The sequence below is a fragment of the Thalassophryne amazonica genome, chromosome 17, assembly GCF_902500255.1.
Source record: "Thalassophryne amazonica chromosome 17, fThaAma1.1, whole genome shotgun sequence".
NCBI lineage: Eukaryota > Metazoa > Chordata > Actinopteri > Batrachoidiformes > Batrachoididae > Thalassophryne > Thalassophryne amazonica.
The window spans coordinates 56,368,310-56,378,915 of NC_047119.1; the positions used below are offsets into that span (position 1 = coordinate 56,368,310).

The 10,606-nt window shown below is 40.3% G+C and overlaps 1 protein-coding gene across 4 annotated transcripts in view; it reads left to right on the plus strand.

The window, feature by feature from the left end:
• The window catches only part of hook3 (hook microtubule-tethering protein 3), a 41,474-nt gene that overhangs the window by 15,579 nt on the left and 15,289 nt on the right, over positions 1-10,606 (plus strand). For all 4 annotated transcript variants that reach the window (XM_034191601.1, XM_034191603.1, XM_034191604.1 and 1 more), the window contains 7 exons: positions 2,486-2,649; positions 2,799-2,939; positions 3,198-3,285; positions 7,614-7,727; positions 7,853-7,963; positions 8,367-8,451; positions 8,589-8,658. In XM_034191601.1, coding sequence (XP_034047492.1) covers positions 2,486-2,649; positions 2,799-2,939; positions 3,198-3,285; positions 7,614-7,727; positions 7,853-7,963; positions 8,367-8,451; positions 8,589-8,658 — 773 coding nt within the window. The remainder of the gene's footprint in view (positions 1-2,485; positions 2,650-2,798; positions 2,940-3,197; positions 3,286-7,613; positions 7,728-7,852; positions 7,964-8,366; positions 8,452-8,588; positions 8,659-10,606) is intronic.

Consider the following 10,606-nt stretch of genomic DNA (forward strand, 5'->3'; position numbering starts at 1 on the left):
AGGCTGGGATTTGAACCGAGGATCCTCTGGTCTAAAGCCCAACACTTAACCACTAGACCATCACCTCCCCTATTTACGAGGTCTATCAGAAAAGTATCCTACCTTTTTATTTAAAAAAAAAAACTATATGGATTTGAATGACGTGCGATTTCACCAATCATGCTTGAACCCTCGTGCGCATGCGTGAGTTTTTTCACGCGTGTTGGTGACGTCATTTCCCTGTGGGCAGGCCTTGAGTGAGATCTGGTCCCGCCCTCTCGGCTGAATTCCTTTGTTTCACACGCTGCTCGAGACGGCGCGTGTTGCTTTATCAAAATATTTTCTGGACCTGTGAGGAATATCCGAGTGGACACTATTCGAGAAATTAAGCTGGTTTTCGGTGAAAAGTTTAATGGCTGATGAGAGACTATGGGGTGTTTCTGTCGCTGTAAGGACTTCCCACGGAGCGGGACGTCGCGCAGCGCTTCCAGGCGCTGTCGTCGGCCTATTTTGACCTGAAAACATCCTAATTTAAGGCTTAATTCACCCAGGACGTCGTGAGAGAACAGAGAAGATTCAGAAGAGGCCGGCATGAGGACTTTATGCGGACATTCCACTGTTTAAGGACATTTTGTAATGAAAGACGTGCACGCAAATTCGCCGAGTCGTTTCCGTGACGACTCGGCGAATCTGCGTGCGCCGCGACAGGAAAAACACCTCCGTGTTGAAAACCATTTGTAAAATTCAGGCGGCTTTTGATGGCTTTCAACAAGTAACTGAGAAATTGTTTAACAGCTTGGGCATGTTCCATCTTGCCCGTTAAGGTTTCCAACGGAGGTGTTTTTCCTGTTGCGACCCCCCGCGGTCGGGTCCGGCCCGACATGCGACTCTGCCCGCACCTTCTTTCATTACAAATGTCCGTTAACAATGGAATGTCCGAATAAACTCCTCATGCCGACTTCTTCTGAAAGTTCTCTGTTCTCTGATGACTTACTGGGTCAACAGAGCCTGAAATGTGGAAGTTTTCAACTTGAAATGGCGAGACGCTGCCGCCTCGAAGCGCAGATCGCCATTAGGCGCCGTGGGCCGTCCTTACGGCGACACTACCAGACCAAAATCTCTCATCAGCCGTTAAAATTTTTTACCGAAAACCAGCTGAATTTATCGAATGGTGTCCACTCAGTTGTGCCTTACAGTTTTGAAAAAATTTTGATCAAACAAAGCAGCAGTCTCTGAGCCATTCCTAAACAATGAAAAAATCAACGAGAGGGTGGGCCACTCCTCACTCAAAGATTGCCCACAGGCGAATGACGTAACCAACAGGCGTGAAAAAACTCTCGCATGCCCACGAAGGTTCAAGTATGTCTGATGTAATCACATGATTCAAATCCATATGGTTTTTGAAAAAAAAATAATGCCGGATACTTTTCTAATAGACCTCGTATATTTGCAACCTTTTATTTTACTTTCACTTTTGATGTTCTGTGTGCTTCTTATCCTGTGTGCTCCTATACAATGCTGGTGGGACCTCAATCTCCCTGAGGGATTCTTTCCAAGAGATCAATAAAGTTCTTTCTAATCTAAAAATGTTTGTTTTAGGAGCTTGCGTTCTGATTTTGAGAATGAAAGATCTTATTTACTAAATAACGTATAATGCCCTGCTTTTCAAACTATCCAGCGGAATTGTTTGTTCTAAAAATAGATAGTATATAACTAAAATTGCAACTTTTACTCTTACAGATGTTACAAAACACTGTTAACCAGAGTTGACAGCTTTAAAATTGCACACTTGCAGGGATTAAAGTTGTCTGTCACTACAGCTAGAGGTGGGGAGCTCAAAGTCTCACTATCATTGACAGCTTTCATTTACCATGAAACATTTGATGGCAGAACTGAGGATACAAACTGGCCAGTATGGGGGCTAATGCCGTTATCATTTTTGTTTTAAATTTTGTTTTAAACTCAAGAAGGGCCTTCATTTAATTTTATTTTTTCTTCTCCTTTTCACAGAGTAAATTTTGTAGCCAGTCTACTGCTGCTTTGCTTCATTTGGAGCTTGATGCCATCTGTCTGTCATAATAAGAAAAGGCAGCATTAAGCAATGTGAAGCTCTTTCCTGTGGTTAGTTTGTTGGTTTGCCTCTTTAATGTGTGCGTTTGATTTATTATTAATGGATTTAAAAATGTGACATGTAAATGTCAGTTTTGTGACAGATCTATTTTTTTCTAATGTTTCCTTTGTCTGCCTCGTCTTTCTCATCACTTCTGCTGTCACTCTGCACTCTTCTTTTGCCCCCCTTTTTTTACTTCTGTCATCCGTCGGCCTCTTTCCCTTATTGTTCCTCTTTCCTGCAATTTAAGGGTCTTATTCTTGTAAAACTCTTTCTTCTCATCTCTTTACATGTATCTCACCACTGAGTCATTTCTTACTGTCCTTTCTGCTTCTTCGGTGTTTCTTTCCATTCCGTACCTTTTTTTTTTCTCCTTGCTCACGCCTCGTTTCACAGGTGGCAGCTCTGCAGGAGGAGAAGAGCAGTTTGCTCGCAGAGAACCAGGTCCTGATGGAGAGACTCAACCACTCTGACTCCATCGAGGACGTAAACAGTCCTGCAGGACGCCGACACCTCCAGCTGCAGACACAGCTGGAACAACTACAGGAGGAAACATTCAGGTGCTGAGAGGTCAAAGGGTTTCCCCTTTGAGCTTTAAACAGGGAAAATACGATGGACGTGATGAATTGAATTAAACATAATTAGACAGAATCTGCGGATTCCCTTTTTCACATCCATTCTTATTATATGAATCCATCATGGTTTCTAGGCTGGAAGCAGCCAAAGATGATTACCGGATCCGTTGTGAAGAGCTTGAAAAGGAGCTGTTGGACATAAAGTCTCAGAATGAAGAACTCACGTCACTCGCTGATGAAGCCCAGTCCCTCAAGGATGAGATGGACGTCCTCAGGTTAGTTACGAATACAAAATGTGGAGTCTTGCATGCTGTGGTAATGTGGCTTCTCAACTAGTGCTCCTGAAGATAACCCCTCCTGCCTTCATTAGCTAGGGAGGTGCGTCCTAGCAAACCGACGACTTGGGTAATCTTGTATGGGTGCAGCAGGGACACAGTGATCAGTTCTTTAAAAAAAAAAAAAGATAAAAATGTGAGAAAATGGTAAAATTTCTTAACATCTCAAAATAAACTCATCTGATGTTTCTCTTCCAGACATTCATCAGACAAAGTATCAAAGCTGGAGGGCACATTGGAACACTACAAGAAGAAGCTAGAGGACATGGGACTTCTCAGGCGACAGGTACACAGTTGTCCACATAAAGTCTACAACCCCTGGCAAAAATTATGGAATCACCGGCCTCGGAGGATGTTCATTCAGTTGTTTAATTTTGTAGAAAAAAAGCAGATCACAGACATGATACAAAACTAAAGTCATTTCAAATGGCAACTTTCTGGCTTTAAGAAACACTATAAGAAATCAGGAAAAAAAATTGTGGCAGTCAGTAACGGTTACTTTTTTAGACCAAGCAGAGGGAAAAAAATATGGAATCACTCAATTCTAAGGAAAAAATTATGGAATCATGAAAATCAAAAGAACGCTCCAACACATCACTAGTATTTTGTTGCACCACCTCTGGCTTTTATAACAGCTTGCAGTCTCTGAGGCATGGACTTAATGAGTGACAAACAGTACTCTTCATCAATCTGGCTCCAATTTTCTCTGATTACTGTTGCCAGATCAGCTTTGCAGGTTGGAGCCTTGTCATGGACCATTTTCTTCAACTTCCACCAAAGATTTTCAATTGGATTAAGATCCGGACTATTTGCAGGCCATGACATTGACTCTGTCTTTTTGCAAGGAATGTTTTCACAGTTTTTACTCTATGGCAAGATGCATTATCATCTTGAAAAATGATTTCATTATCCCCAAACATCCTTTCAATTGATGGGATAAGAAAAGTGTCCAAAATATCAACATAAACTTGTGCATTTGGTGATGTAATGACAGCCATCTCCCCAGTGCCTTTACCTGACATGCAGCCCCATATCATCAATGACTGTGGAAATTTACATGTTCTCTTCAGGCAGTCATCTTTATAAATCTCATTGGAACGGCACCAAACAAAAGTTCCAGCATCATCACCTTGCCCAATGCAGATTCGAGATTCATCACTGAATATGACTTTCATCCAGTCATCCACAGTCCACGATTGCTTTTCCTTAGCCCATTGTAACCTTGTTTTTTTCTGTTTAGGTCCTAATGATGGCTTTTGTTTAGCTTTTCTGTATGTAAATCCCATTTCCTTTAGGCAGTTTCTTACAGTTCGGTCACAGACGTTGACTCCAGTTTCCTGCCATGCGTTCCTCATTTGTTTTGTTGTGCATTTTTGAGACATATTGCTTTAAGTTTTCTGTCTTGATGCTTTGACGTCTTCCTTGGTCTACCAGTATGTTTGCCTTTAACAACCTTCCCATGTTGTTTGTATTTGGTCCAGAGTTTAGACACAGCTGACTGTGAACAACCAACATCTTTTGCAACATTGCATGATGATTTACCCTCTTTTAAGAGTATGATAATCCTCTCCTTTGTTTCAGTTGACATCTCTCGTGTTGGAGCCATGATTCATGTCAGTCCACTTGGTGCAACAGCTCTCCAAGGTGTGATCACTCCTTTTTAGATGCAGACTAACGAGCAGATCTGATTTGATGCAGGTGTTAGTTTTGGGGATGAAAATTTACAGGGTGATTCCATAATTTATTCCTCAGAATTGAGTGAGTCCATATTTTTTTTCCCTCTGCTTGGTCTTACTGACTGCCACAATTTTTTTTTTCTTGATTTCTTATAGTGTTTCTTAAAGCCAGAAAGTTGCCATTTGAAATGGCTTTAGTTTTGTGTCATGTCTGTGATCTGCTTTTTTTTCAACAAAATTAAACAACTGAATGAACATCCTCCGAGGCCAGTGATTCCATAATTTTTGCCAGGGGTTGTATATATACTGGGACAAACCTTCTGTGATCTCACCCAGAGGTTTTCTGAAGAATAGTTTTGAAGCTTGGATAGGATCGCTCCTAAAGTTGTCATCTTTCCAATGCCCAGCTCCATCCATAAATGAGCTAACCCATAAATGGGGACAGAGTTGGAGAGGGCCAAGACTGGTGTGATGTGGGCAGGACAAACATGCCCTCATCTCAGTTGCCCAGTAAGCTAAGCTAAGGGTAATAGGCTAACTTTGGTTAAGGTGTTTAAGTAACACATGTTTTTGTCGAGTGTGCAGTGATTGGGTGCAGGTATTAAAACATATGATAGCATATTGCCTTAGTAACTGTTGTACCATCAGTACAACAACTAATGCTACCTGCTAATTACTGCTAACATGGGGCTAGCATATAAATTAACTAACCTAGGACGGGAACACCACACACTTGGTAAAAAGGCACAGCAAAGACTCGATTTCGTGAGAATCCTCAGGGAAAATAACATAAATCAGAGATTGCTCGTGTCTTTTTACCACTATCATGGAGAGCATCCTCACATGCAACCTCTGTACGTGGTTTGCATGGGGGCAAACAGGAAAGAGCTCCAGAGGGTTACCAAAATGGCAAAGAAGATCATTGGGTGCCCTCTACCCACACTGGGGACCTTCATGGCTCTAGACTTCTACCCAACTGCTGTTAGAGCTTTGAATGCCACTGGAACCAAATAGCTAGGTCACATGCCACACTAGAAATGAGTGCAGTATTTGTTTATGTGCAATATCCACAGTTTTGTCCATACTCTTCACTTTTTTAATATGAAATTTGAATATTCAGTGACTTGGAAATGTTCATGTTTTCATCCCCTGACATTTCTCAAGAAAACTGGCTGTAAAAATGATTAATTAATTCTTATATTTAGAATAAACTGCCCTGTCCCAACCTTTTTTTTTTTCTTAGAAAATGTTGCAGGCCTTAAATGTAGGAATGGATATATATTAACAAATAAAATAAAAAAAATGACCATACAAAACATGAAATATGTTGGTTTCATACAGTCTGCAGTAAATAAAAGTCAAAGAAAATGTCAGGATCATTATGGGTGTGTCCCCCGCCCCACCACATATTTCATATCAACCAAACTTTTCTGATTTGGAGTTATAAAAATCAAAAAGAACAATTAAAAACATATAGTTGAACTGTATATAGAAAAACATAAGGTGTGTTGTCTTTGTTAATTTATTTTAAAGGTCAAACATGTTTTGTGGTACTAGAAGAATTTTATTCGTGGAAGACGGGACAAAAAATGGCTCTTTTGACAGTAAAGGTTGTAGACCTCTGACCCATTCATAAAATTTTCATCATACTAGTCTGAGAAGCAATAGGTATAATTGTTGCCCAAAAAATCTGAGATATTATAGAGCTCACATTGCAAGAACAGACAAGTGGCCTAAGTAACAAGAGTAAAGGCTATGTTTGGGCTGCATAAGACAAACACAAGGTCAGAATTACAGAAATATGAAGAATAAGGTCCACATTACATTCACATAAAAAGAGGATGATGTTAAAAATGTTTATAACTTTACATACATTCAACATAAAATAAAAACTTTCTATCATGCTATAGATTTACAAATACAATACTGATTGAATACATGTGTTTGATGTGATGATTAATGCTACACTGAGGCTCGCCGTCTGAGGATCTGAGCTTCCAAATACTCGGGGTCACTACCTTGGACCAGGAGGACCAGTAACAAAATTAGTGCTACTGGTCCTGACAAGTAGGCTCAAAAAATATTCCTCTAACCCTGTATTATTTTATTTCTACTGCTATTTTGTCATTTGATTTTTAAATGGACCACAATGGAAATAAGTGTTTTCACTTTCTTCTGTAATCCATGTATTTTTTATGTATTTCCGGTTCCATTATGTACTTACATTGAACTTAAAATTACTCACTGTACTCGCGCTTTTAATATAAAGATGACTTACCGCCCCCTGCTACAATGGTGTGAGTCCAGAAAGTCGTTAGCAACACACATGTACAGCTGCTGTAAGCAGGTGGTTTTAATTTGACAAAGACAGTGCCTGAAGACATTGAAACCACTAAACATTTCACTCATGGTATCACCATGAAACTTAAGTCACTCATGGTAACAGCAACATAAGACTTATCTAAACTGACTAAACCAACTAAGTTCCACATGCACTATAAATCAGTAACACTAACACTTAAAGTAACATAAACCACAGTGACATTTTAAACCTCAAAACCCAGAACTGGTGCATTGCAGCACAGTATCCATTGTTTACACACACGCGCGCACACAGAGGCCAGTTGGCTATTACAATATAGATATAATAATATAAAGAGGCAGATAAACAAATGAAAGACAGTATTGCACATCAAGTTAAAGTGCATGTGCATTCATGTCAATTGTATTAAAGGTGCGTATTAGAGTTCGAGCAGCCCACAGGCAGAAACTATTTGTGAGTCTGTTGGTTTTAGTCTCAATTTAAATGCACAGTTGCATTCACACTGTTCATCACCTGTTATCTGAACAGACACGTCCCCTCGACAAAAAAGAAAGTGGGGGGAACAGCTTTAAAAACATGTCGGACAAACACCATAAACTGAGATTTCTGTCCCAGGTGAAGCTTTTGGAGGAGAAGAACACAATGCTGATGCAGAACACAGTCAGTTTGGAAGAAGAGTTAAGAAAAGCGAACTCTACCAAGGGCCAGCTCGACACGTACAAGAGACAGGTACCTGAACATCATACGCATGTTCAGCCACTGTTGCCTGAGCTGTGTAACCATACTTACCATCAGGAAATATGCAGATTTAAATGTTTCATCACTTGAATTCTTTATCATTGCCTCCGGTGCAGGTGGTTGAACTTCAGAACAGACTGTCAGAAGAGTCTAAAAAAGCAGACAAGATGGAGTTTGAGTACAAACGCCTCAAGGAGAAAGTGGATTCTCTACAAAAAGAAAAAGATGTACACACTTTTCGTTTTATTTACGGTTTGCTGTGAACCATTTGAAAAAATGATCACACACTAAAATAGTTTTATTTGACAAAATGATGAATATACTTTTTTCATTTAGATGTTATGCCCACTTTTCATTTTCTGGGTGAACTCAGATATTTCGTGATGGGTTTAAAGCACAAGTCCAGCTGTATAATTGAGCAGTTTTAAACACAGTTTTGAGTGGATTTGTTCAGAGTTACACTGTAAAGAAAGATCATTACACTCTAACCTCCTTTAAAATCTACAGTCTCCAGTTATGGGTGCTTTAGTCTGTTACTGGCACAGTAAGTGACTTAGCATTTTGCATATGAAGCTTTTGTTTGTCTTTGTTCTGTATTGCTCACTGACAAGTTTTAATCTTTCTTTGTAGCGCATGCGGACAGAGAGAGACTCTTTGAAGGAGACGATCGAGGAGTTACACTGTGTCCAGGCCCAGGAGGGACAGCTTACATCAAGTAAAGTTATTAGTTTTTTTTTTTTTTGTTTTTTTTTAAGCTGGGTTTTTATGTCTTTCTGTAGTAATTGTACCCTAATTCTGTAAGACTGCATCATCAAGCTTGTGCTGTAATAGTGACCCTGCCTTGTTATCCAGGTCTCTTTCCGTTGGTCAGCAGTGAGGGTTCTGATTCGCTGGCTGCAGAAATCACCACCCCAGAGATTCGGTATGACTTCTGAACACTACTTGTTTCTTTCACAAAGACCTGTTGATGAAATAATGTATCCTCACACCGACTGTCTGCATTTTCTGTGATTTACAGACAAAAAAGATCACAACCAAGAATAACATGACGTGATTAAAAAAGGAAATGTCTCTATCATAATGTTTTGTTCTCAAAATTTGGATAATAAATATTGCCACATTAGCAAACAAAACCCATGAGTTTATTTTTAAGACCAGTTGGATCCTTATTTGATGTGGCAGATCTTTTTTTTTTTTTTTTAATTTAAGAAGGTAACTCTCATTAACATTAAATATTTTTTTGGTAAGAGGGACTTGGCCAAGATAACAGCACACAGTATCGTTATATGCTAATATTTAGTTTTGTAGGATGGTTAACAGGCTATTACATGTGCTGTGTTTTTTTTTTTGTTTTGTTTTTTTTTATAAGTGGAAAGGTGATTTCGGCCTGAAACAAAATCTGGCTGTAGGGACTCATGTAACAGCTATGTAAGAGTTGCCTCAGCCTGATGTCTACTTTCAAAGACTGTTAGAATTGTTTTCCGCCTGTTATGCTGCGTTTACACATAACTACAACAAGCCACAAATGCCACGAAGTATACATTCTTGGCCGCACAAATGTGATGATTCGGGGCAGAGGCATCAGTTGTCCTCAGGAACTGCTGCAATCTGTTATCACACGTTACGATTAATGGCACGTGTTGCTGGAGAATAATCAGGAACCATTACGCATGGTCAAGAATAATGTTCCGCGCTGTTGCAAGCTGTTCCATGCTAGTGCACGTAACAGCGCATCGTTACGTTCTGTCACGTTGTGAATGAGGCAGATTGTCTTCACACACACACACACACACACACACACATATTAAGCAGTCAGCTGCTGAACAATTCAGAATGCTCCAGTTTGCTCCTCAAAATCCACAGCAGAAGAACTTTGTGATTGCATGCTTAGTTGGGCTCTGTGCCATGGAGTAGTGCAGAGAGGAGGAGGAGATGAAGAGAGTCAGCTATGTGGCTCCACGCGGCTCTTGTGTCGCGCATTTTCCCAAACATCAGGAGCAGCAGCAGCAGGTGGAACACCTGCAGGAGCACATTGATGAGCACTGGAACGGGACTTTTAGCCGACTTGGCGTCACTGTCCTTCAGCATACTGCAGCAATGAAACTGAATGCAGTGCAGCAGGGTTTAATTGTGCGCACGTCAGAGAAGAACGCTGTCACGATCTATTCAGGATCACCACGAGTCAAGATGGATCAACGCACTCAGTTGCGACCTCCACGACATGAGGCGAAATGAGGTTGGTGCGTGACATTCGTGGAAGATTTTTTTTTTACAGCCAATTTTCATGCTGCATGAAAATCACGAATAGCACGCACTTTTAAGAAACCTATTCAGATGCGTTAAGTAGTAATTAAGAATATCAGGAATGTGCCATGAATGACGCAAATATGACATTTGTAATGCGTCCTGCCTATGTGTAAACGCAGCATTACACGGTCCTATGATTGAGCTGCGCTTTTTTTTTCCTCCATTCTTTTTTATGTAGTTTTGGTTATATTTGCCTTGAAACTGATTATGCTTCAGTTATCTCACAGTGTTCTTAAGATAAAATAGGTTTTTTGATTTCTTTTGTGTGCATTTGGGTTGTGACCAAGCCCTCTAATTTCATAGGGTTATTCCTCGTCAGTTTTCTCTAAAACCTAGAACAGTCAAAACCACAGTTCAGAATGCAGTTTTTGGTTCAGTCCAGATGAAACCCGAGGGTGATGGTGCTGTACATTTAAGTCGGTCTTTTCCAGCCTTATCTTCACTAAACTGCAGCTGTGAGTACATCTGGGAACATTTAGTTTCTTATTGGAAAATAAGTCAGCAACCAGCCACAAAGGGGGGAAAAACAGCTTGTAAAACCCCCCCCCCCCCCCCCCCCCCAA